This window comes from Gymnodraco acuticeps, unplaced genomic scaffold, assembly GCF_902827175.1.
Source record: "Gymnodraco acuticeps unplaced genomic scaffold, fGymAcu1.1, whole genome shotgun sequence".
Classification (NCBI taxonomy): domain Eukaryota; kingdom Metazoa; phylum Chordata; class Actinopteri; order Perciformes; family Bathydraconidae; genus Gymnodraco; species Gymnodraco acuticeps.
The window spans coordinates 2,843,716-2,871,582 of record NW_022990693.1 but is presented as its reverse complement, the minus strand read 5'-3'; the positions used below and the strand labels follow the sequence as shown (position 1 = coordinate 2,871,582).

The 27,867-nt window shown below is 40.9% G+C and overlaps 3 protein-coding genes across 4 annotated transcripts in view; 1 reads left to right on the top strand and 2 right to left on the bottom strand.

The window, feature by feature from the left end:
• nf1a (neurofibromin 1a) overlaps positions 1–27,867 on the top strand; it is a 62,036-nt gene that overhangs the window by 25,764 nt on the left and 8,405 nt on the right. Inside the window, 15 exon segments of the mRNA XM_034230517.1 lie at positions 2,445–2,611; positions 3,284–3,320; positions 3,322–3,357; positions 3,359–3,399; positions 19,055–19,487; positions 19,592–19,932; positions 20,054–20,256; positions 21,226–21,419; positions 21,499–21,639; positions 24,084–24,363; positions 25,069–25,283; positions 25,451–25,512; positions 25,596–25,737; positions 26,035–26,136; positions 26,464–26,604. Coding sequence (XP_034086408.1) covers positions 2,445–2,611; positions 3,284–3,320; positions 3,322–3,357; positions 3,359–3,399; positions 19,055–19,487; positions 19,592–19,932; positions 20,054–20,256; positions 21,226–21,419; positions 21,499–21,639; positions 24,084–24,363; positions 25,069–25,283; positions 25,451–25,512; positions 25,596–25,737; positions 26,035–26,136; positions 26,464–26,604 — 2,535 coding nt within the window.
• LOC117555589 (mucin-5AC) lies at positions 9,135–12,383 on the bottom strand. Its single transcript, XM_034230506.1, is given in 4 exon segments — positions 9,135–10,745; positions 10,747–10,817; positions 10,820–11,657; positions 12,209–12,383. Coding segments are annotated over 3 exon segments (1,257 nt in total). The 5' UTR covers positions 11,619–11,657; positions 12,209–12,383; the 3' UTR covers positions 9,135–10,358.
• On the bottom strand, positions 16,915–23,065 carry LOC117555590. 2 transcript variants are annotated; one of them, XM_034230507.1, is made up of 3 exons: positions 22,934–23,065; positions 18,715–18,875; positions 16,915–18,519 (listed from the first exon to the last, which is right to left on the bottom strand). In XM_034230507.1, exon 3 carries the CDS (start codon positions 18,513–18,515, stop codon positions 17,907–17,909), a length of 609 nt encoding a protein of 202 aa, XP_034086398.1. In that variant the 5' UTR covers positions 18,516–18,519; positions 18,715–18,875; positions 22,934–23,065; the 3' UTR covers positions 16,915–17,906. The 2 variants fall into 2 exon arrangements, with proteins under 2 accessions (XP_034086398.1, XP_034086399.1); XM_034230508.1 differs by having other exon boundaries at positions 22,938–23,042.

Here is a 27,867-nt window from a genome sequence, read left to right as displayed (position 1 = left end):
AATATTTGTCATGTATTATTGCTTCATAAACATTATATTGCAGTCTTAGTGTCGCCAACTCGTTTCTAATATGCAAAAAGACAAAAAAATGCGTCTATGGTGTATTTTCGACCTTTCCAATCCAGACGAGATCTTTCTCCCGTCTGTGTGCGAGGGGGCGGGGCAGTTTACACACACGCGGCTGCTACATGCAGCAACACACGGCGGGGATGGCGGAGAGAAGAAAAAATAGTGTCTTTCCTGTTTCAAGGATTTCATTCAAACCAACATTAGTTGATAGTTTAATTTTTCTAGTGCCACCTCCTTGTTTTGCCCTTACTTGTTTGGTTGTGTTAGGCTTGATTCACAATGACACTATTTCAATATTTATTGTGGCTTTCAGCTTCTTTGTCTGTGTTTTTCTTGTTTCTGTACCTGATGCGTTTCCTTGAGAACTTTCCGATCTCAGTGTCATTTTTTCCCTCAGTCTTCATAAAGGCCTTTTATTCGCTTTGCTGTGGGCTTTTTACTTCTACAATAATTAAAGATGGCAATTCGGCCTCCGTTGGAGGGGATGTATTCTTGAAGAGTGGCATTATCCATAAGACCAATGACGTCGCTGTCAATCTGCAAAGAAGAACGAAAAGAAAACACAATCAAGTTTGTGCACATTGTATAACTATTGTCAACCCTTGTACATCGTTGTATATAGATATATACTATTTTGCCATTTCTCAGACCAAATCAGTCCTGTTCATAATACAAAACATTCATTAATGTTCGGAATATTAACCCTTAAAAAGTCAGTTCGATGCGTAGCATTCTTTTAAGACCAGAGTAGTTACACTTAGTAACGTTAACGTTAGAGACTGACATGATACGCAGCAACACATACTAGATAGAATTACCAACATTGTCCTGCTATTTTAATCCCCTTCAGACAGTACAGCAGGATTCATATTCATCAATCAATCAATGTTTATTTATATAGCCCAATATCACAAATGTCACATTTGTCCATTGAGCCATCGGGGAAGTAGTATGGTGAGAGTCAGGCAGGACCGCAGAGACAGGTTCAGCCACGACTCGAAGTCCAGGACTCAGATCCAGTACTCAGGATAGAGGATCCAGGTCTCACGACCACAGCAACAGGATTAGCCTCGACTCAGGATCCCGGCGTATATATGGACACAAAAAAAGAGATTTGGGGGAAGCTGGGTTAATCGAAACATGAGAGTACACAGGTACAAACAGACAGAAAGACGGAGTAAGGTGCCCCCCCTGACAGTCTAAGCCTATAGCAGCTAAACGTGTCTACACGCATGCACTCCCTTAGGATAGGTTGAGGGAAAAGGGTAGCAAGTAAGGAACAGAGGTGCTGATAATTCTGTGATTGTGGGGTAAAAGGACAATGGCCCAAACCCCTGTGGTAACAATGCTACAGTACCGAGAGGGGTTATACTGGGCGAATTTTGGGTATATATAATTAGCAACTGCCTCCTTGCGTTGTACTTTCACCACTGATCTCTAAACTGTTACAGGCAAAATCATTTGAAGTAATGACGGCATGAAAAAAAAAAGGTTGGGCGATATGTTTTTCCCCGCCAGGCAGGTGAGCGGTAGCTGTCATTTACTGAATTAGATGGGGGGGGGGGGAAGCCATAGCATATAAGCTAATGCACTTGCTGCTATCTCATCAATGTCTGCATTTCACATTCACATTCTAACGCCTTGTCATTGTTTTTACGAACGCCCAAAACACACTTATATATTTATAACTCACCTTTTGTTCTTCCATTTGAAATATGGTTTCCTCTTTGGACCCCTCTGGCGCGCAGAAATTCACTCACGTCCTCCATTGTTGCCTACTGCAATGTGTAAGTCTCTCACTGAAGCTGGTTCTCTACAGTTACCGGTATTTCTGAGATTAAAGTCAGAATTGTGGGGAAAAAAGTCAGAATTCCGAGATTAAAGTCAGAATGCTGACAAAAAATAAATAAAATGTTCTTTTTTTCATGTGGCCCTAATCCTCTTCCGTACTTTCCCAATGTACGTCAAATTGGAAAAGTATTTTTGTGCCTAATGGCGTCACAGACTAACAAGAAAGTTGTAGTACCGCCGTTAACACACTAAGAAAAGTTGCTTCATTGCCCGGCTCACTTCCTGGGGGCTTGCTCTGGACATTTGTCACCCTAAACGAGCGCAATCTTGGCTACAAAACGGAAAGTACAGAACCAGCCACAAGTATGGCTGCTACAGTAAATTACATTGGTAAACAAAAAAAGTCACACATCTACATATTTTTTACACTATTCAAGCAATGTACCACTTGAAGGCAAAGCAGCGGTAGAAGTTCACACAAAGTATAATTGGTCACAATGCACAACACTGTACTAAGAAGTATCCAAATGGAGACAGAATAATTCTTTACCACTACTTCATCACATAATTACTGTTAAATGATTCATTCTGATGTCATTTTCAGGGACCACAAGGCTGTAGGCCGACGACCCTTTGACAAGATGGCCACCCTGCTGGCCTACTTGGGCCCTCCTGAACACAAACCTGTGGCCGACACCCACTGGTCCAGCCTCAACCTCACCAGCTCCAAGTTCGAGGAGTTCATGACCAGGTAACAGAAGCAGCCTTCATCCGTCGCTCAAAACAAGCGAGTCCCTCCAGCTGAATACCCGCTCGGCCTCATTTCATCCTCAAGCCGGATTCATTTAATTTACATGTAGGGCTCAAATAGGCTAACTTATTGTGATAGGAGTGTAGTTGTGTGCACTGAATAACCCTTTGTGGGAAGTGTCTTAATTCTATTCTCACCTATTGCCTCATCGCTTGATTAAATTATTGTGGCTTTGATTCATAAAAATGTCTCCCTTGTTACTTTTCCATATTCACATTATTCTCCGTTGCAGCAGAGGCAGTTCTTTGTCATATTTTGACTCTAAATCCAGCTTTTCAATGTCATATTTCACCAAATAGCTCAATTCTGCATTGCATTCTGACTGAGAGCTATACAAAATCAGCTTTGGATGTTTATTTTATATTTTTGTACCAAATCATTGCTATAAGGAAATAAAGCTGGCTTTGCAGCTGCTAAATGCTGTGGCTCTCTGAGACACACTGTAGCTTTATGATGACCTTTAAAATTCGCTTCATGGGTTTATTTTATCTGATACCATTATTTTATACTATCGCTTTAAAATAGATTCCTAATTTGTGATAAAACATCACTTTATCCAAAGCTCTTGTTAGTAAATGAAGGTTGACTGATCTATCGTCCTCTGTCCTGCAGGCACCAGGTTCATGAGAAGGAGGAGTTCAAAGCCCTTCTTAAAGACCCTCAACATCTTCTACCAGGCAGGAACCCTCCAAGACCGGCAACCCAGTCTTCTACTACGTGGCCCGCAGGTAGGAGTCATCCATCTTTCTGCATGTAGTTGTCAGATATCGCCTGGTTCTCTTGAGGTTTCCTACTCAGTAACAGATCCTCTGAAATATGCCTGGATCGCTCTATACTTTTTAATCTTGCATTATCAGCTCCCCTTCATTGTCATGGAGATGCATCCTGTTGATTGTCAACAGCATGTGGGCTGAGTCATGTTGAACTAGAAAAACAAACGATGGGTGGAACTGGAGTTTCATTTTATTATTTTCTTATTGTCCTAGTCTAGACCTCTAATCCTATATTAATTCCCAGTTTTGGATCATGAAAACCTTTAGGGTTAGAAAAACAAGAGCATTAAGTCTGGACTAGTTTGTTTCTAAATGTCCAATCAAGCTTCAATGTTTTTTAAGTTGTATTATTATTTATGTAGCTGGTTTTGGGGTTGCAATGAAGTTTAACTGAATCTTTGTGACGATAACAGTCCTACTGGAATTCTACAAAATGATTTTTATTTTATTTAAAAATGGAAGCTTGTGGATCTTTTGAAATGTGAAGCAAATGGACAGTTTAACCTCTCATATGACTGATTGTTTATGCGTTTGCTCTTTGTCTTGTGACTTGAATTAAAGAAAGGCACTTTGATCATTCAAGGCCCTGATTTAAGGCGGATACACACCTGGATTAATTTCAATGGCCACAAATAACCTTCCCTTGCCTTTCTTTGGAGGGATCATTCTGAAACATGTTTGTCCTATGGTCGCAGCGTTCTGTGAAAGAGAATCATTTGAATCATTAGCCTGGAAACCCCCCAGGAAGAAATTCCATAAGCATAGTCTGATTTACCTGTCAGCAACAACTTTTTTAAAGTATTGTTTAGTTTGAGTACATACATTTTGCGTAACTACTATACGTCATTATACTTAACATAAGTCACATGTAGTTTAGCGGTGGTGACCTGCTTTGTTGTTTTAGCCTCAGATGTAAGCCTTTTACTCCTGGAATTTCATTCACACTTCTACAATTATAAAAGTGGAGATGATCCTATTAACCACAATTTGGCAGTGTCATAAACGTGCGTTTGCCACAAATCCTTTTTTGTGCAAAATTTAGAAAGTCCAATGGAAAAATACTTGCAATGCTATGTCATAACAAATGCCTCATCACTGCGCCACTCTGGCTTTATAGTAAGAAAAGCTGCACCAACAGTCACAGCTTATTCAATTTGATTCAAATAAACAACATATTTTTTTAACAGCAATACAAAACAGTTCTTGTCTTTGCAGATACTGCATGTTGAGAGACGGCTTTGAAGTAGTAGGCTGTTGTAATTCATTGAATTTCTGATTTCTTTATTAAATGTCCATTGCAGGCAGTAACACCTATAACCATTCCATGAATTTGTATTTGAATGCTTGCAATGTATTTAGCTGTGTAGACTTTACTACTCGGAGACAGAGTTTGAATAGAGGGTAATTGAGGTGTCTTATGTATACATCAAGTTTTGAATGGCTAACAGGCTAATTGAGCACGAGCATCACTATTATAAAGAAAGCATAGAGCACAGCAGTCTGAGTGCAAGCATTATACTGACATCTTGTCATTGTCGTACATGTGAGCTAAAAAAAGGCAGTAATAGTCTCAACAGTTGTTTGTTTTTACGAAAATGTACGTTCTAAATTGAGTATCTTGGTCTTACATTCACTGTCCAGAATAATCCTAAAATAAGTGTTTGGTTCAGAAGAATGCTGTTGTCATGATTAAAACTGTCAGGGTGACAGTTTCTCGAGTCTCCATGACGAGTCCGAGACATTTATTCCTCGAGTTAGAAAACTTTGGGCTTTCTCGTCGTCTTCGCTGTCGTTGTCGTTGTTGTGCTTGTGTGCGCGGAGAAGCCAGCCAAACTTGTGGTGGATGTCAAGACAAACACTCCGTGGTCCTCAGATCCATTTGAGCCCCTCTGTCCTGATACGTTCTGTCTCAAAGAGAGCCGATTTGCCCTGGTAGCTAGACGTGACCTCAGTCGTGGCGGGTGATGGACCATCATGCCCTTCACCTCTGCTTCGACCCAGAGTGGGGGCTCTGTGAACAGAGCAGAGTGCCCCGCTGTGGCCTGATGGCTCTGCCCAGATGGGTCTCGTAAAACAGGGGCAGCCTAAGATGGTTGCAGGGCTGTGCTCCGCCCATGTTAGGAGCTTCGTCATGTTTTCCTCTTCTTCACAAGCCCAAGGGTTATCCCCAAGAGTCATCAACTGCAGCCCCCGTCAGCTTCTCAAATATCCCTTCTGACAACGAGGAAAAGCCGTTAGCGTGCAGATAGAACTTGGCCAGCCTCGGCAGACGTCCAGAGAGCCAGGCAGGATCTGCACCAGATAGTTATGTGACAAATCCACAATCTGCAGGTTGTGTGGCATGTTGGTGGGCACAGTCCAGAAACCTGTTGTGGCTGAGGTTGAGGGATTGGAGACTGGGCAGCGTGTGTTGATGAAGACCACCCTCTCCAGCTCGTTGCCCGACAGGTCCAAGACCTTCAGGTTCCATGATAGGCTGTGCTGTTCTTGTCCAGCGAGCGCAGTGGTTCCCCGCCGCTCGGATGTCCCACAGAGAGCGAGGCAGGGCGGGGGGGAGGGCGTCAAGCTGGTTGTAGGACAGGTCCAGCGTGCGGAGGTGGGCATATGGGTGAGCTGGCTCCAGGCCCTGCAAGCTTAAGCCAGAGTGCGATTTAAAATGAATACATGTATACACACAGTCAAGTTGACTTTTTTCAGAATTTATTTTGTTTTTTAGAGAGAAAAGTAAGAAAGAAATTATTTACCATACTAATCATAAGGCAACTTAGCTCTAACCTTTGCTGATCAAAATAAAGTGTTGTGAACATATGAAATGCTAAACTGTAGTCCATGAACTAATATGTTATGACTCTGTAGTGTCAGTAACCAGCAATGTCAACATCAAGTTTGCTCATTTTAACATTGCTAACGGCAACACAACGGCTCAATAGAAGCACTCAAATTGCTTCCCCACTGCAGATTTTGATTTAGCATCCTAACACCATTACATTGTAAGTGTGAGAAAGTTAATGAGATCTGTGAGTCATGTCAGGCGTAGACAGAATCATTAGCTGCGATAGCTTCATGTTTGTTTACCTGCTGACCGTGGTTTTATCCTGAGCTATAGCTAGCTTACAAGCACTGTTGATCAAATGAGACAAAAGTAGTACTAGAAGAAGGAATAAGGAATTTGCTTTGGTGTATAATGATGCCATACTTGGGTACTTAACCAAGCAAATAAAGAACCTATAAAAAAGCAAACTATTAACTAATGTCAACTAAACCTATTTTGAAATACAACTTAAAAAAGATGAAAAATATTTCAAGAAAAATTAAATAAAAAATAGAATCTGACCAACTACTTTACTGATAACGCATTGTAAGAATGGATATTGGTCTGGCCCTTAGTATCATCACTTCACCTTGTGACAATGACTGTTGTTACCATATACCACACTGGACAAATATTCCATTTATTTTTTGACCTTTAACCCCCAATCCTTCTTTCAGAGAAGATTAGGCTTTTAGTCTTTGTTAGTGTTACCCTTCCCGATGCACAGTAAACTGTCGCAGAGCGGGACTGCAACCAGATCACCCATTCAGGAGCTGCCTACCTATTGAAAGAGGTTGAGGAAAGGGGTGTTGTGCTGCAGACCAGGCGGGTTTAGGTCAGTTTGGTGAGGCCTCGAGAGGAGCAGTCCACCACGCGATGTCCCCGGCTGCAGGAGCACACCGCGGGGCAGATGGAGTGCACCAGGCCCCCCCCCCAGCACACCACAGCAGCAGGAAGAGCAGGGAGGCAGAGCACACAGCCATGGTCAGGGCTCTACAGAGGAAGAGTAAGGGGCAGAATGAAATGTGATAAGATAGGCACTGTAGAAAAGTATGTAATGGGTATCGTATTATGGTCACTCCAATATTATAGATTGCTTAATCTAAATTCTTAGTACCATTTTGGTATTTTTGTTATGGCAGCCCGGTGGTTGAAGCTCTGCCAGTGGGACAGGAAGCAGTGCTTGCAGTGGAAACTCATTTCATTCAGGGCGATAACATCACTCTGTGTCCACAGCTGCAGATGTTGTGATCTGCAAACTAAAGGTTCCCATGTGTGTCTTGGATTTTCCAAAGCCGCACCGTGGAATACCCTTAACATTTGTTCCAGAAACGTCCTCTGTCAGAGCGCTGCATTTATTAGCCAGTGATGGCAGTGGATGCTCTGCTGTGGACTATATTCTCTCGTGCTTTTGTTTTCAATGTGTAGTAATTACTTTTTATAATGTGTCCATGCGATACTAAAAGGAGAAATCTGCCTAGTGACAGAGCAGGGAGTCGATCCAAAAGAGCCAGCACTATATTACATGTTGGTTTACTGCATTCAACAACAATCCCGAATGTTCCGGCTCTCCGCTCAGGTGAATGTGTGTCGTGTGTTTATCGTTATCGTCCCATTTCAAATCCACTCACCTCATCCTTCTTAGTGTTTATCCGTCATCTCTCCTCTCCTCCTGTCATCTCGTACCGCTGCAGGTTTTTTTTCTCTTTGTGCTTTATTGGTCGCTGTTGGAAGGTCTAAATCTTTTTTCTCTGGCACTTATTGATGTGGTAGCGTGGCCCTTAGCATGCTTCCTGCATGTGCCGGCCCCTTTTCTGCTCCCCGCTCTGCAGGAACCCTGATGCAGCTGGAGGTTTGGGATAGGAGAAGGGGGGGGGGGCTTGCAAAGAGAGAGGGAGAGGAATTGCAGCAGCGAGTACAGCCCACCTGCTGATGAGGCAAGGTGTGTGTGGTGTTGTGTGTGTGGTGTGTTGTGTGTGTGTGTGTGTGTATGGTGTGTGTGTGTGTGTGTGGGTAGTGTGCTGTGTTGTGTGTGTGTGTGTGTGTGTGTGTGTGTCGTGTGTGTGGGGGTGGTGTTTTGTGTGTGTGTGTGTGTGTGTGGTGGTGTGTGTGTGTGTGTGTGTGTGTGTGTGTGTGTGTGTGTGTGTGTGTGGTGTGTGTGTGTGTGTGTGTGTGTGTGTGTGTGTGTGTTAGTACTGTTTTCTTACCTTCAAATAAATCCAAATGTTGCTCTGTGTTTTGTTTCTGTGTGTATGTTAATAGGCAACCGTTTGCCATATCAACTTAATAAAGTGAAACTATGTCAATGCCAAAGCATTTGATCATTACAATTATCTAGGCCATTGAAAGTGTTAATATTGCATTTTAGGAAATGTAGTACATGCTATAACAGATTTTCGACATTAGTAAATACTCACTTAAGTTCAGACATATTGTTAGAAAATATATTTGTATACATTAAAGATTACAAAATAATTGAAGAGCAATCGAAAAGAGCAGGACGACACTCCAGGTTTAAGGTTTCCTGCCCTGTACTCTCTGATACTAGGACTTGGTTGTAATTGTATTCTTAATCAATGAATATGGTAATTGCTGTTGGTACTTTCATCAGTCAAATGTACCATGAAGTATGACTGTCAAATGAGCTTAGCTGAAATAATTACACAAAGTCAATCGAGTCGCTGTCATGTTGTCCACTTTTTTTTTGTTTTGTTTCGATAGTAACAGTATTTTGAGGCGACCGGTTAAAGTACAGCTTTAGAAGGACTTGCAACCTGGAAGTGCGTTTAAATGTGACAACCAAAACCACTGGGAGACGAGACAGAACCCGAATGAACTCGGCTCCTTTCTTGCCTCACATTCAGAAATGATCTCCAAATACAATAACACTTCTTTATTATTTGATATACAAAATATACATTTACATACTCTTTATTAAAAGGTTTATGATCAGGATCATTACCAACACGCAAACGAACAGGATGACCTAACAACTTGATTAAATACATGTACATACTCTTCTCATGACTACACCGTAGAGATACACATGATAAGCACAGTATTAGCATAAGAAACCAACAAGGGCTGCACAATTCCATCGTAATAAGTGCTAGTGCAATATTCAAATCTCAGTAGGCACACTATGTTACAGGCAAAATATGTGAAATATAAATATACATCATAGCAATTATTTTAAATATATGTCTCAATGATTATCAGGATAATGATGCAAAAAAGAACAAGCTCTCCAATAACACAAATCATATTGCAATATCAGTCTAACTAAATGCAATTAGTTATTATATCCAAATTGTGCAGCCATACCTTTAACCCATGATCTCATCCTATACTGTGACCCTTTTCTAATGGGTCAATATTTGCACATTAAATTATAATGAACTGTAATTGTTGTTTGTTCTCCCCACCACATACTGTAACCTTCTGCTTTACCAGCACCTGCGAGAAAAGAAGAAAAGGGGCCTACATGCCTAATTTTTTTTGTTTTCTCTTGTCTTTTTGTCTCCTCTTAATTCTCTGTCAAAGCGTCTTTGAGTTTCATGAAAAGCTCTATAAAAGTCCCATGTATTATTATTATTATTATTATTATTATTACATGCGCCTTTTTATAGAAAATGTTCTCTCCAGAAGTGTTGGAATAAATGCATTTTAGATTGATACTCTTTAGGTGACATGTTTACAGGGTGATAAAGACAATACTGCAGAGGTCTGGTGTCAGAATCCTTGAAGGGGCGATGAGGAGAGGCACATTATTTTGCTGATAACTAAAACTAAGAGTCTGGTTGGCTAGCAGTAAAGTGTACAATAGTCTGACTTATGACTCTAACACTGCCCTGTGCATTACACAGGGTTGAGCATTTGTCAATAACAAAAACATTTGTTTTATCATAGCGCTTTTTTTCTCCACTTCTTGCAGTGGAGATCTAAATAAATATGACTTCTCGTCATGATTTCCTCAAGCGATCAGTTACAGTAGTTTCCTGTTTTCTCATTCACAGTTACTGCTGCCTAGAAACCAAGAATAACGACACAGAGTGTTTGGGGATGTCTTGCTAACTTCACGCTTTGTTGCCGCCCAAACTCATCAATCAGTTTTCACAGTTTCAGATAGAGTGGAAGGATCTGCTACATTTTCTTCATTTTCTATTGCAACCTCTGAATTGTTGTTTGTGATGGCCGTGTCTTTTGTTGGCGAAGAGGTCAGGTTTTCAACAGTCTTTGGAGGGTCTCTTGTGCTTTCTATTTCTGGAACAGCAACCCCATTGCTTTCTTGTACATCATTCCCATCCCCCTCTCGACCGAATGTACTTCCTTTATTTCCAAATGTAGTATCTTGTGTCATGTCTTTTAACTCCTCATCAGTTTCTTGGAGTAAGGACAACCTCTTGGACAGTCTCTCAGGCAGGAAGCTGGAAAGAGAAATCCGGTTAGATGACCTCAGCGTTACCTGGCCATTGTCAGCTCCTTCCTCAAAGAAATGGTGAAGGACCGGCCCAGTCTCTAGTTGTAATCTGCTGCTTCTGAAGCTTACGTTTCTTTATCAAATGACCAGGAATCCTACCATCATCAATACCAGTGCCCCGCCTATCAGCCCAGCCACCGCTTTACCATGGGGTGCTTGATTTTTTGACTTTTTTTCTGGAACCTCTTCATTTGCCTTGGTGATGTAGATGACTGGTTTCTTTGTGGTGGCCATTGAAGTTGTGTATCCTGTGGACTGCGTAGCATCACCACTTCTGACTGTACTTGTAGATGTGTTTGTAGATTGGTCTGTAGATTGGTTGGTAGATAGGTTTTCAACAGGCTCAGTAAATGTGGTTGTAGTAGAGTTGGGGTTTGTAGACCATGTTGGACGTGTAAATGGACGGGTCGTTTTGTCAGTGGTGAATTGCCTTTGGCTGGAACTGCTTGACATTGACGGTGTCCCTATGGTTGTAGTTGGAATGCTAGCGTGACTGGTTGCATCCGTTGTTTCTGATGTTGTGAAACTAGGGGGAATTTCTGTTGTGGATTTCATGCCTACTGTTGAGCTGTTTGACTGAGACCATGTGGAATTGGTTGGAATTGATGATGTTGGAATACCTGGAAAGAAAGTCTTAGAAGGTGTCGTTGGAGATGTCTGCCGTGGAGTTGTAGCTTTTTCCTCTGTTGTATCAGTTATGGAGGTTGGATTTAAGCTGGAAACTTCCTGTGATGTCATCTTGTCCTGAGCGAATGTATTTTGCGTAACCGGTGTTTCTGTCATCACATTAGTGAAGTTGTACCTCTGACCAGATGTCACTGTGCTGCTCTCCGTCAGTGGCAGCAGCACTGTGAAGATTAGGCATAGAGATTTGACCGTCATTGTTTTCTTCAGGCTTCTTGCTGGTTGCTGTGTCTTGAGCTAGAACAGAGGAAGTCATTTTGTCAGAGGTGACGAGTAGAATCTGAAGCAGTTTTGAAATATATAACTGTAAAAGTATTGCAGCATTTCCTCAAAATGCAACTCTAAATGGGCATGTTTTCAAGGTTACATACAGGGTGTATTTAAAGATTCCCTCTGACTTACGGTCGTTTTTTCCAGGCGTGGTCATTTCCACAACCATTAAAGTATCTTAAATGAAATGATATTTTCTGTTTAATCAAGATAATAAGTGTCGGCTTTGACAATAAAAACATTCTATGTTCCTTAGTTTTCTTTCATCCTCTTCATTTTCAACCATCGCTCCAAGGCACTTTATTTGTGATAAGTATCACTAAGTATCACTATCATGGTGTAAATATATACAAGGTGTCTGAATAGATTTTTTTATCTGTTTCAATTCACTTCTCTGTAGATGCTTTCCCCCTATTTTTAGCTCCAGCAACAACCCAGGTGCCTCCAGATATATGTTTGGACCTGAGGCAACATTTAAGACATAACATTATAATTCAGCATGATTAAAATGTACTTACCAATGACTTTACACAGATGAGCTCTGTAACCCGTTAGCTGTGTTGCTCCAGGATGTTATCAATTGAAATAGTTATAGGATAATATGCTGTTGCCAGTAGGCAGGATGGCCTTGAATGAAAAAAGGAACTAGGGGCATGACACCCTCCTCTACTCAAACGCTGACTGATTCTTGCCTCACTTACAGGAAGTGTGACATTTGAAACTGTTTCCTTTATTCTTAGTTTGATGTGCTGTACATGACTTTTGTTCATGTTTGACACCAAAGCCTGTTTTTTGTTTGAAATTACCAGAATAATATTTAATATTAATCTGCTATGTGGTACCTTAAATGTAATTTTCTCCCCAAAAATTAAATGTACACGTGCTATCCCTTATGGCCTGATTGCACATGCTATTTATGTACTTTCAACCGTTATATTCACCAAATTCATACAGACCCATTTATTCTCATGAGTCATCAATCATGGTGACCAGAACAATGGATGCATTTCCACATTCAGGATCAATGTACCAGAGTAGGGATTTCAGATGCATGACCCACTTTTAAAAAGTGACTTGATCTATAAAGTTTTTGTGGTGTTATCAAAGCCATTAAGTTGGCAGCATTAACCCGTGCATGTCCAATAATGTAGACCAGGGGTGTTGTTAGAAATTAAAATCAATGTTTTGATAGCATAATGTACCTTAAACATACCTTCAGTTTAAATGCTGTTTTATACTGAAAAACCAGAAGTTCCTGTGCACAACCAGTTGTTAAGCTTTACTCTGAAAATCCGTCATCTCCGGTTAGCATTTAGCATGAGGCTAATATACCATTTACTATAGAGGTGAATTTAGCAGCGATATGATGTTGCACACCGAAACCTACTGATTTCAACACTACAACTATAGAAGTCGAGATATTATTATTGTTGAATATTAAATGAAGGTAGTTTATTTGAGCACGTTATTGTTTACAGATGTGGGTAGCATGCGACAACATTCGGAACGACCGGAAACCAAACTGCTGTGAAGTATTTCCTGTATTTTTGGAGTATTGATTACAGCGTTTAGAATGTGTTGAAGGAAAAGTCATGAAAGAGTTAAGGAGGAGAAAAGGCGTGTTTAAATATATATTGAATGTACAATGTCTGTATCCTCTGATATGTGTAACAACGGACATTAAAACGTTGGAGAGCCGGCCCGCAGGGAGGAGCCAGTAGAGGATATATAAACAACCGGACCTGAGGGGTTCGGCCTCTTTTTCCCTCTGCTAGCGAGAGCCAGAGACAGCTGCTTTTCTGTCGGACAATATCCTGTTTGTGACTTTACCACGCTTTTTATTAATTAAAGTACCGATTTGAAAACATCTCAGAGACTCCATTTAGTCTCCTTTTAAGCTTCTCTTTCCTGGACACGAGAATAACCATCACAGATTAACAGTGTCCAACTCAATTTCATTGTGGGCTACATTAGCATTATGGTTGCACTCACAGGGCCGGTTGTAACTATATAAATATACATATATAAATACATAATATATATGAAATAATGTATTATATTTAGGGCTGTCAAACGATTACAAATTTTAATCAGATTAATCACAGCTTAAAAATTAATTAATCATGATTAATCACCATTCGAACTATGTCCAAAATATGCCATTTCTTTATGTATATTGTTGTGGGAATGGAAAGATAAATGAAAGAAGGCGGATATATCCATTTAACATACAATATCTATGTTTATTATAACATTTTTCTGCGTGTCAAAATGAAAGACAGCCCACACACCTATCAATCATCAAACCGTGGGGTCTTAATTCATTACGTGTTGATTTCTATCAACGGGGGAGTACTTCAGGAAAGTCGACAGAGGGGGGGGGGGGGCGGCTAGTGGAGTACTTCGTGACCACAGAGTGGTGAACGTTGTGGATCAGCTGTTTTAGCGCAGTTCTCCAGTGAAGGGGGGGGAGGGGGGGAGTCTCCCTCCGCAGCCGGTTGGCGTAGTTTTGGCTCAATTCCGTTTAGGCCACAAGGTGAACCTCGATAAGTCCTTTAGAAAAGAAATCCCGCTCCACAGAAGTGAAACTACATAATCTTTAGTTCATAAAAAAGAATGAGTCATGCTTATCCACCAAAGAAAAGTTTGTCGCTAAAATTCCTGTCAATTCTTCTAGGCACGTAATTATTGGCTGAACTAGTCCCTTCAAAGCGTAATAATATCTTGGTCAAAAGTAGTGCCACGGTTCGTCACGTGATCGTGCTACACCAATTGGGTAGCTGCATATTGTCAACAGAAGTGAAAGATGGCCGCCTCCATGGTTACACTAAACCAGACCAAATGGATTCTAAACAGTGCTGTATGCTTGTTTTATGTCATGTTTTGTCATATGTCTTAATACATCACTAAGTCCGAGGTATTTGCGTTATATACGCGGTATTTGTGAGAGGTTTTATTCTCTGGGAACAGAGTTGACCATCGAATCAACATTGGCTAGCAGCGTTTATCAGCCAACTCCAGCTACAACAACATTCCTGGACTACCATGTTCGCATCGCTAGGTTCATTGGCTGAGCTCGTGGATTATTCCAACAGACTGAGGACTTTTTGTCTGTCTGTCTGTTGTTATTGTTACCCTGTACACGTTAAATGCACTCTTAAAATAAACATGACTTGATTTCATACATAGCTGCGTCCAAGAAGAAGGTTAACTTGTTACGTTAAGTAATTTAGATCAATAAAATGCAGTACTTATACCAATGACCATTGATTCATTTATTTACTCATTCATCATATAATAATTTGATGAATTACATTATTATTATTATTATAGATTATTATTATAGATATATATATAGATTATTATTATAGATATATATATATTATAATTATTATTATTATTATTATAATATGATAATATTGTATTTGTAACTTCAAAATCAATGCCACCGTTGTAAGCTTGTCCTGTACGTATTCCATCTTGTATTGGTAAAATAATCAACCTTTTCGTGCTTCACAGACGTAATATGCATGTAACAATGTTTGTGTGTTGATAATTTTGACTTTTTGAGACTTTCTGGTGCGTTTTCCTCGTCCCCGCTACTCGATGAAACCATGGCGATTGCCATTTTTTCCAAATCTGTTTGTTGATACCGGTATATGCAGCTACCCAATTGGTGTAGCACGATCACGTGATGGTCCGTGGCACTACTTTTGACCAAGATATTATTACGCTTTGAAGGGACTAGTTCAGCCAATAATTACGTGCCTAGAAGAATTGACAGGAATTTTAGCGACACACTTTTTTTTGGTGGATAAGCATGACTCGTTCTTTTTTATGAACTAACGATTGTGTAGTTCCACTTCTGTGGAGCGGGATGAAACGATAACAGGGTTCACCTTATGGCCTAGTTGTACAGACCGACGTTAACAGCAGCCCTGTCTGTGCACACGGAGACCGACTCTGTCGTCCGGTGATCTAACCGCCTTCTGGAAAAGCTTCACAAGTACGTTGGTACGCAAATGCGCTTTGTGACACAAGTGACGGTACGCATTTCAGATTACGCACATAACCTGCGTACCAGTTATGTGCACCCCTGTACTACAGCAAAAGTATTCTCCGTCGGGACTTCCTGCAACAACACCACGCCGTTATCAAAGATGTTCTATTGAGAAGACGATCACTACGTGACAAAAGTTTTCAAACCCGTGGCAACTGAAATCAATCTTACTAACTGCTGTCTGTGCAATTGACTCCGCGAGTTAGCAGACTTTATTTTGCTTACTTTAACATCATTTTTCATGGTGGGGCTAAGCCATTTCTTGGTATGGGTGTAGCCTACCCCAGCCATACCCTGGCGCTGCCACTGGTGGCATGTATGGGGCGGGCCATTCTGCATATGCGTTAAATATTTTTACGCAATTAATTCAAAAAATTAATTACCGCCGTCAACGCGATAATTTTGACAGCACTAATTATATTATATTATTGCCTCTGCATTGGATTTGTATTGGATAGGGTAATAACTTCATAATTAACTACGTCTGAAAGCAGAAGTCTAGGGCGCATGTCACAAAATGAGATGCATTGTGGGACATATAGTTTATGGGCAACATGCTTCTGTAAAATAAGATAAGATGGACCTTTATTAATCCCCGCGGGGACATTTAGTAGTTTAACAGCAACAGGGTAAGATTGAAAAACAGGACAGCACAGATTCATACAGATTAATAAAATTAAGGATAAATCAAAGATTAAAAAAAAAAGAAAAGATAACTATAAAAATAAGAAATTAATTAAAAATGAACATATATAGATATACTGTAAAGTAGCATGTAACCATATAATAAACTTATTACTTAAAACCAGCATACACACACGTCTTTTTTAACACTATTTTCAGTGTATAATTTAATTGTATCTTCATACATATCAGAGAACAATCAGAGAAAATATTATTCTATATTGTATATCTGTATGTAGGCCTATTATAGAGTCAAACGTGTATCCATCTAACACTGCATTTATCTAGTTATTTACACAAAACTATTAATGAATCGCTATCTTTTTTCAATAATTAAAATACCTGTGCATTATATAATATATAACATTTGTTCTGCTTACCACACCTTCACTACTTCAGTATATACTATCCTACTCATAATTTCTTACAATTACGCCTCATAGCTTATTTTTAAACACACATAAAATGAATAATACATTGTGGTGTGCAAAAACCAATTTATTGAAAACCTGAAATAGAACAAGCTCTGTTTCTTATGCACAAATGTTACATAAGAACACTAGTATTAGAAAGTCTGCAGTACAGGTACAAGAGCATGAACAGCTTAAAACACAGAGGAATGTTCAACAAAGATTTGTGAAAACAACCAGGACTTTTATCATATATTGTTCCCAACTTTCTGATCATCATTTGATCTCGTCAAATCTAGGAATAGGATCTCTTTGATACTTTTAAATTGGGTTGATCTATTTGTTGTTGGTTTACCTTCATGTCTGTTTCATAAATGTATTGTGTCCACTCATTTATGTCATAAATCCAAAACAGAGACAAATCAAACTGTTATACAGTAAATGTTGAAGTTACTAAGCGTAGAAAATAAGAAGCATATCAAGTTAAATGTTAAAAAGTTATACAAAACTCATAATCCTTAATAATATACACCTTACTCTTTAAAAAAAAAAAAAAAAACATTTCTTGTGTCCGACACTTATCTAAACGAGATGACTTCTTTGTATACAGAATTGTAAAACCCCTTAAAGCAATTTAATCATATTGGTCTAGATACTTAAAATGTAATTGGCTTGACTTGTAAAGTCTTTTTATATACCATTTTAAAAATGGTATAGACATTTTGAAAAGATTCCCATGGAAGCTTCATACATCAAAATGTATACACATTACTATCACTTCGTACTGACCAAATGTCTTTAAAAATGTAGAGTAAAACTTCTAATTACCCAACACTGATATTGAATGTATTGTCAGAATTGTAATCTTCCTGATGGTAATTTAAAAGTAAAACGTTTCCAGTAAGGGTACTATAAACCTGGTATTCTATAAGCATTTTACTGAGGTTTAAGTAAAGTTATGTGAGGGAAATAAACTGGAGGAATAAACTGAGCTGAACTGACTGGTTGCTGTTTGTCTAAATGAAGTGTGGGCCTGGGGATTAACAACGTGGGGTTACCTCCTCACACAACAAGGGGCATGTCCTCTAAATCCCTTGGAACCTCCAGACTGGAGTACCTGGAGTTGGTGCTCTGCATCTGACTGGTATTCTCTTGAGGAAGTAAAGCCACTTGTTCTGCCCCAGCCTCTTCGCTTGCCTGCCTGTCTTCCTCCATCTTGCCCTCTTCTTTTATCTCCTCGAGCATGACACTGGAATCACAAGGCCCAACAAGTCCTCTGTCCTCCGACTGGACAACATCCCAGTAGCCCGCACCACTGGAGTGTCTTGGGGCATAATGTCGGCGCTGAAGGATGTAGACCTGGCATGCCAGTACCACAACAGCCACTAGCAGGCAGACAATCAGCCCCCCTGCTGAACCTATAGCAATCAGACCCATCTCTGTGTCGATCAGGCAGTCGGCACGGGTGCCATTCATGTCGATTTCAGGTGGGTTTGTGTGGCCATTGGTAGCAAGGCTGGGCTCCACAGCAGTGGTCAAGCTGCTTTCTTGACTTTCTGTTGCGTGCAAATTTGGCTGCGTGGTTGAAAGGTCTTGGTTTGCATTGGTAGGGCAGAGCAGCAGCTGGCTGAGCAGTAGAAACAGCCAGAGAGAGGTATTGGTGCCTTCCATTGTGCTGGGAAATTAAAAGAAGAAATGTTTCCCAACATTCACAATATTCGCCTTACTGTTTTAAGGTGAATGCAAAGGGACTGAATCACTGTTTGTTATGAAAAACAACTGCTTACATAATGTCATTGCAAAGAATTCAGACAAGAAATAATTGTTTTAAATCATTTAAAAAATATGATATTGTATCGTCATTACTTACTTGGAGTAGTCTTATGTGAAGGTCTTGTTGAGAGATGGTTTGAGACGGCAGCAGCTAACAGACTCTTGATAAGCTCTGAACTCACTTCCTGACCCTCTCTCTGGGTCTTTTCTGGTCAGGTTATTTTGGTGCCTCGTTCTTTTCACAGGTGCTGAAGAGCTCTTTCAAAAATCGAAAGACAAAATTGAAATGAAGTTTCATTGGTGTATAATTATTGTGTGAGCAATTTTAAGCAAGCTTTTGTGTCCATAACCATTCCCCCCAAAAAATGCATAATTTACTACAAAATGCCTGACCTTGAACTGTTTTGACTGAGTTTTTTTTATTCTCCTTTCTTTAGGTTCAAAACAGGCCAGATCAATGGGGACCTGCTCATCTACCATGTCCTCCTCACTCTCAAACCCTACTACGCTAAACCCTACGAGATAGTAGTAGATTTGACCCATGTAGGACCCAGCAATCGTTTCAAGACCGACTTCCTGTCCAAGTGGTTCGTGGTCTTTCCCGGCTTTGCCTATGAGAATGTAGCAGCTGTCTATGTGTACAACTGCAACACCTGGGTGAGGGAGTACACAAAGTACCATGAGCGGCTACTGACAGGCCTGAAGGGCAGCAAGCGGCTCCAGTTCATCGACTCTCCAGCTAAACTGGCCGAGCACATTGAACCAGACCAACAGAAGCTGCCTGCGGCCACGCTGACCCTGGAGGAAGACCTTAAAGTGTTCCATAATGCCCTCAAGCTGGCCCATAAAGACACAAAGGTCTCGATAAAGGTGAGGATATTTCCAGCAGTAAGACTGAAAAAATTGGTTAGTACAATCAGTTGAAATTTGAGCATGGGGTTTTCTTTAACTACATATGTTTTCTTGCTGATCAGGTTGGCTCGACAGCAGTTCAAGTGACCTCAGCCGAGCGGACCCGTGTTCTCGGCCAGCCCGTCTTCCTCAACGACGTCTACTACGCCTCAGAGATTGAGGAGATTTGCCTGGTGGACGAGAGCCAGTTCACCCTCACCATGGCCAACCAGGGCACGCCGCTCACATTCATGCACCAGGAATGTGATGCCATCGTCCAGTCCATCATCCACATTAGGACACGATGGGAGCTGTCACAGCCTGACTCCATCCCACAGCACACAAAGATTCGACCAAAAGATGTTCCTGGTACTCTGCTTAACATCGCCCTGCTGAACCTTGGCAGTTCAGACCCCAGTCTCAGGTCAGTACTGCAAGCCATACAGAGTAATTCTAGAGTTTTGAGAGGAGTTGCCTCACCAGCTTTATAGAAACAAATAAATTCTCTTAAAAGGTTTAACACCTCTGACTTGTTGTTCATACAGGTCTGCGGCTTACAATCTACTGTGTGCTTTGACCTGCACATTCAACCTAAAGATAGAGGGCCAGCTGCTGGAGACCTCAGGCCTCTGCATCCCGGCCAACAACACCCTCTTCATTGTCTCCATCAGCAAGACTCTGGCTGCCAATGAGCCCCATCTAACGCTGGAGTTTCTGGAGGAGTGCATCTCAGGCTTCAGCAAGTCAAGTAGGTCCACCTAAAGCAGCTGCTGGAGGACATACAGCCGGTCACTGTATAACTCTTAACCGTTTTACTATTATCAAAACAATCTTGCGATCATGTGTTTCTGAACTTTTACTTTTTCAATACAAGCATACAAATATTGGTGTCATATTAAACTAGAAAAATTCAAAATCCATCTGTACCTACCATTTAATGGTTAGGAGCAGAGGTCGCGTTAACCGAATATTTTCCGTCTATTTTTTAACAATGACGGAAAAATCTGAAAGCATTCAGTCATTTTGACAGATTAGAACAAACTCGGAACAGCGCCAAAGTTCCCCGCAGCGAGGCTCCAGTGTTATGCATGCCCGCCAAATTATACCTTTTCCAAACCTAACTTTGCCATACAAATCATTGAAATGTCTGAGTATTGGCTTTACGCTGTGCGCGCACCCGCGAGGTGCAGTGGGCATGCATAACACGGCGCTAACAGTTCACAAGCGTTGACAGTTCACAAGCGTTGACAGTTCACGAGCATGCTCCCCCCCCCCCCCCCCCCCGCCAGAGTTGTGTAAAGGCCGATGGGCAATACTGGATTTTGACGGAAATTTTACGATCTTGTCCGTCAAAATGACGGGCAGCGAAAAAGTCTAGCGCAATCAAAGGTTAGGTAACATTTTGGCAATGGAACATTTTGGCAATGGAAAAACTGGCATGGGCTTAAGATTTCTGAATGAAATGGGTTCTACAAGTACCCACCATCCTCCCCTTTAAAGATATGCCCATTTTATGCCATTTTATGCTAAACCCATTTTTTAGGGGTAATATAAATGTGTTTCCATCCAATTGCCGAAAAACGCATTTCTGCATTAAGACTTTTAAGATTGTGTTCCCTAAGGCCTCATCCTCATTTGGAGTAAAGTTAATTTTTTCATGAAAAGTGAGTACCATGTGTAAGTCCTAAGTGTTGTAATAAGTGTTGTCCTGTTGCAGGTATTGAGCTGAAGCATCTCTGCCTGGAGTACATGACACCCTGGCTGCTCAACCTCGTCCGTTTCTGTAAGCACAACGACGACGCCAAGCGCCAGCGCGTCACCGCCATTTTGGACAAACTCATCACCATGACGATCAATGAGAAACAGATGTATCCCTCTATCCAGGCTAAAATCTGGGGCAGCCTGGGCCAGGTGAGTCCCTAACCCTTACAGTCTAATAAGGAAAAATGTATCGAGGACCTGGCATTTAACCTTCTCACTGTGTCTCTAGATAACCGACCTGCTGGATGTGGTGTTGGACAGCTTTATTAAAACAAGTGCCACAGGAGGCCTAGGCTCCATCAAAGCAGAGGTCATGGCTGATACTGCAGTGGCCCTCGCTTCAGGAAATGTCAAATTGGTCTCAAGCAAGGTGAGCTAACACTTTCTGTAATATTGTCTGCAAAGTTACCTGTGGCCAGCACGTAGATAGAATTTGTTTACTGAAGTCTAAAGATCCTTAACATCCTCTTAGGCAACAATACCTCAAAAAGCACTTCATGTTATTGTCAACCTCTACTAAAATCTGATAAATCTTCATGGTCATGCTTGTGTTTTAGACAACTGATCAGGGAAGTGTGTTTGTAGGGTGACTGTGGCTGCGAAGTCTCATCCTTGTTTGTAAAAAGAACAAAGATGGGTCTGGTCATGGGTGTACTGTGGGAACAGGGGGGGCTGAGCACAGAGCCTTGGGGTGCTCCAGGTTTCAACACTAAAGTGGAGGTGTGACAACAATCAGAAGTATTTCGTTTTGATATTAAAACTATCCCAGCCAACATTTCACAAATGTCACTGAACTTTAAAGAAAAGAGCACAGTAAACAGTGGATACAGAAAATGACTGATGCTCATAATGAGCAATTCTGTTCGACCAACCTGTAAAATCTTACCTAGCAAGCTCTGGCCTTAACTTTGTGATAATTATGGAAAACTTGAGAAATCTGATCCAGGTTATGTTACTCCAAAATACAAGGTAATGAAGATAAAGAAAGCCAGTGTGAAGATTAAACACCCACAAAAAGCTTAAGGGGAGTGACACAATATCCTGATGTTGCTTCATAAAGAAATTGGAAAAATAGACAACCGCTGCATATAGTCCATGGAACAATGGAGCGACAAAACCAAACACTAACTGATATTATTGTTAAAGTGAAGAAAAGTGACGGTTACAATATTAAACTGGATGGGACTCCTATAGCAAAGAAGCATTGCACAGTGGAACCAAAGTGTATGTGACCTCTTCTTTGACTTTTTGCAAGACACTCACTGCAGCTTAAGTTAATAACATTAAATGTTTTTCCCCTGTTTTTATCTCAGAGTGCATGTGAATGCTCCATTTAAAAACTACAAATCTTCAGACAACCTTGCAGGGTCTAAGTTTAACATCCAACAATGCATACACATACCACTATTCTCATCTGCTCTATTATTGTTCATCACAACATTTTAGACGGCATACTAGTAACATTAAATGTTTTGTGATGTCACATTACTTTGAATAACACTTCTTGAATAACAAAAAAGGTTACAAAACTGGTGCATCACAGCATGGCATGGTTGTAAAAATCATATCCGAATGCAAAGATGAATGAATTCAACACTTATTAGAGGTTTAGTTTCTGTTGACGCTGTTGCTAGAAATCGGCATTCAATGTAAAGAATACTTACTTACTAAGGCAAGAAATGAATCCAATGCTGTGAATCCCTCCTGACTTGGAGTATTCAAACTCATTTACTCAATATCCATCAGCTGTGGGCTCTAGATCCAAACAACAACAACATACAGCAGCAGACACAATAGCAAAGGCAGGCCCCGGCTCCTATTATGGCAGACTCCAGCCCCGCACTGAATAGCGGCCATTGTGAGGAGTTATGACGAAGAAAAGCCACTCAGTGTTGAAGTGAAAGTGCAGTTCTCCGTAGTGTTTTTGAGTTGTTTTACCAAAGATGTGTTGCTGAATTTAAGAACTTCAACATTGAAAATTGTAGATCGTTGAGGGATTATACATCATTTTTTATGCTGGTGTGATACTAACGATTACTGTCTGATGTCATGGCAGGACAGCGTACTGAGCACAATGAGGCCTTGTCTGCTGTTCTTGAACTCTGTGTCACCCAAGAGTTGAATATATGCCATGTCGTAATTAGTTACAACCAAAGCCATATTTTCATATGCATCAGCTCCATATCTAGAAATACATGCACAGTGTAAACCATGGGCTTACCTAGTGTACCAAGTGTAGTACATTGATCAAGAAATTCAAGTTCAGGTTTGCGTGTTTTTATTTTCTTTACTGAGGAAAGCTTAGCCGTAATGAATCCATAGTCTTGTGCTCTCCAAAAATATAAAATATAATATTCAAAAACTGTGTTTTCTGATGGCGGAAAATACATGTTTTGTCGATGTTAAATTAACTGGACCATTTCTGTGGATCGATATGACTACATCTGTCCCTTGATCAGAGCATCCTTAGCATCAGTCATCTATCCCGGCAAAGAGCAGTTTTATGTCGTATGTATGTCTAGCTAACTAGCGGTTATGGTTGTGTATCATTATTTTAAGAGCTTAGTATTTTATGCACTACACGTTATGTTTAAGTTCAATATTCATCAGTTTTAGACATTTATAGCATTTATACCCTGCTCTGTCTTTCTTTAAATTGAGGTGTTCTTAAACTGAAAATAATCAAAGACCCCTGAAATAAAGGAACTACTAGGGCGAGTAATGTCTCTTTTTCCCATCAGCCATTGTTATTATGAAATTGAAATGGAAAGTTTGTCTGCATTGTTCCAATGTTGGAATTATTCTTCGTGGCAGGTGATTGGTCGGATGTGTAAGATCATCGACAAGACGTGCCTGTCGCCGACGCCCACTCTGGAGCAGCACCTGATGTGGGACGACATCGCCATCCTGGCCCGCTACATGCTCATGCTGTCCTTCAACAATTCTCTGGATGTGGCGGCCCACCTGCCCTACCTGTTCCACGTGGTGACCCTGCTGGTAGCCACGGGGCCGCTCTCTCTGAGGGCCTCCACCCACGGTTTGGTCATCAACATCATCCACTCCCTCTGCACCTGCTCGCAGCTCAACTTCAGCGGTGAGGACTAGCTCATTGATTTGGCCGGCAGCCTGAGGTTGCAGTAAGGATAACGCTTTACGCTGATCGTCAATAATAAATCAGAATCAGAAAGCATTTATCCGTCCCATAGCCGGGTATTCACAGCGCTACAACAGCAGTCCAGATGAGAGGAGAAAAATAAAGATCCGATCTTATGGGACAATAACAGTTACATTCTGAAACATCCGTAACGTTTTTATTAACAGCTTATTGATGCATACATTCAAACTATTTATATTCTTATCATTATGATTACCAAAGACTAATAAATCGTAATTCTTATTGATTTTACAAACCAATTATTAACCATATACAGAGTTTCACGAAAATCTATGTTGTGTCCTGATTTCATTTTAAATGATTTATTTATCCATAACAAATTCTTAACTACTTTTACATAGGTAGTAAACTTTACTTTGAATAATAAGTTAACATTTTGAATTATAATGGCATTGTAAAGTTTGATTTACTAGCAATTAACCTTTTCTTTATATTCAATATGTCTTTTTGTGTATCAGTTGTAAGATGATACAATACAAAGACTTAAGACAAACATTGAAAAAAACAAACGATTTGTTAAACAATCTTGCAGTGCATGGAAACAGTGTGTCAGAGAGCAAAGTAAAAGCTAGGACTTCTTGAGGCAGAACTAATCTCTTATGTTGTTGTGTTCTGTGATTTCAGAGGAGACGAAGCAGGTTTTGAGGCTGAGCCTGACCGAGTTCTCCCTGCCCAAGTTCTACCTGCTGTTCGGCATCAGCAAAGTGAAGTCCGCCGCCGTCATTGCCTTCCGCTCCAGCTACAGAGACCGGTCCTTCTCTCCAGGCTCCTACGAGAGGGAGACGTTCGCCCTGTCCTCCCTGGAGACCGTCACAGAGGCCCTACTGGAGATCATGGAGGTCAGTAGTTTGTCACTCCACTGTACCACAAATGCATTTATTCCATGAATGAAATGCTAAAGATCCAAGAAAGTTTTTTTTCAAACTGTTTATTCAGATTCATAATATAGTCAAAGTGTTGCTTAATCTCTCAGTGTCTTTCAGTTTCCTCTATGTTTGTGTCCTAGGCTTGTATGAGGGACATCCCAGCCTGCAAGTGGTTAGACCAGTGGACAGAACTTGCACAGAAGTATGCACCGCCTCCATTTGATTTCATCAATGCTAGTAAGCCTGTCGTGGAGCGTTCAACAAATGCCTGTTTTTGTATTGCAGGTTTGCATTCCAGTACAACCCCTCCCTCCAGCCCAGAGCGCTGGTGGTGTTCGGCTGCATCAGTAAGAGGGTGAGCCACGGCCAGATCAAGCAGATCATCCGGATCCTCAGCAAGGCCAGCCCTCTGCTCAGCATCGACCGGGTGAGAGCGCAAATCCACTCATAAACCCTTTTCAACCAAGGTTTTCTAGGGCTTATTAGAAGAAAACAAATGTTTTGTGTCTTTACTGTTGCGGACCTTACAATACAAATCGAGTACATTTACATTGAAGTTATTGTGAGGGAAAACAAGTAAGATACCAAAAGAAAAGATTTAATATATGATGGAATAGTTTGTATTAGCAGATAGATATCATCACGAATAAATACCAAAATTACTTTTTTTTAATGACTTTCTACGTCGCTCTCCTCTTTTCTTTAAATTCTCTCGTCGTCACAGGGTCTGGAGAGCTGTCTGAAGGGGCCGGACAATTACAACAGCCAAGTATTAATAGAAGCCACAGTCATCGCTCTGACCAAGCTGCAGCCTCTCCTCAGCAAGGTACGACCCAGCATACGCCCCCCTCCCCCCTGCAGCCACAGTACAGAGCCCCCACTCTCTTTCAATACTAATGAAAGTTTGAAAATGAAAGCGAATAAGACACCACAGGAAGCAGTTTCCTTTTTAACTTTTCACCTCTGTAACATTTCATCAGAGTTCGTGGTTAGTTTGTATGACCCCACCCCGCCTTAGAAGAGAAGAAGATGTCACATTTAATTATTCACTGTAAGGTGGAACAAAGGTTTCAGCTATCTTAAGTGTAGCATGCTAGGCTAAATTAAATATCAAGACATCAATAATCAACACCCCCCTGTGTGTGCTTTGTAGGAGTCTCCCATGCACAAAGCTCTGTTCTGGGTGGCGGTAGCTGTGCTGCAGCTGGATGAAGTCAACCTGTACTCTGCTGGCACTGCCCTGATGGAGCAGAACCTCCACACTCTGGACACCATGCGCATCTTCAACGACAAGGTCACACACACACACACACACACACACACACACACACACACATACACATACACATACACATACACATACACATACACATACACATACACATACACACACACACACACACACACACACACACACACAGGGTCTCCTCTTCTCACACAGCCACACAGTCTGAATGTGTGTAAACTAAAAGCTTACATTACATGTCACTTGTTATCGCTTTTATCCAAAGCGACTTACATACTCAATACTGTGGGCAATCCCCACAGGAGCATTTTGGGGTGAAGTGTCTCAGGGACACAACGACATGCTGACTGCATAGGGGTTTGAACCTGTGCTCCCCTGATCCGAACACCAACGCAATAGTCCACTGTGCCACACGCCTCCTTAATACATATATTGTCCATGGCCAAGCTGGGGCTTGGCCATGGACAGCTCTATATGTGAAGACCAATACTTTGAATTGGGTTCAAAGTATTGGTCTTCACATATAGAGCTGTCTATATATATACATCAATGACCTGATCCACCCTCACATCACAAACTGGGCCCTGAGGTCCTCTGAGCAAGGCCTCCTAAGGGTGCCCCTAACCAGGCTAAAGACTAAGGGGGACCGTGCCTTTGAGGCGGTGGCCCCAAGGCTTTGGAACAAACTCCTCCAGATAATAAAAACCTTGACTTCATTAGAGATTTTTAAGGGGCAGTTAAAGACCCACCTTTTCCGACAGGCCTTTGGGTCGTCGGAGGAGGCGAGGTGGTAGGTGTCTTTTACTGGTGTGTTATTGTATGTTTTATCCTATGTATTACCTGCTGCTGTTTTATGCCTTTTATTCTACATGTTATAGTTGTACTTTGAATTGTGTCCTGTGTACTGTACTGTAAAGCACTTTGTACATCCGTGTTGAGAAGGGTGCTATATAAATAAAGTTTTACTTACTTACTTATATACGTTATCATACTATAATACCAATACACAGCTGGATGTATTGCAATATACATGTTACATATTTTAACACTATGTGGACATTTTTACTTTAAGTTATTTTGTTTGTTCATTTTTTCTTCTGTTTTCTTTTAAATGTATTTGTACATTTGACTTTAACTTTATAATGTATATATCAATATTTTTCTTTTCTTTTATTCCATTTTAAAATGTAGCAACTTGAAAATCTTAAATGTAAAAGAAAGAAGCAAACATTGGAATATGTTTGTTTATTTGAAGTTTTGACAGCCATAATGTGAAGTACGCGTAAGTCGGCACACACATATCGTCACAGT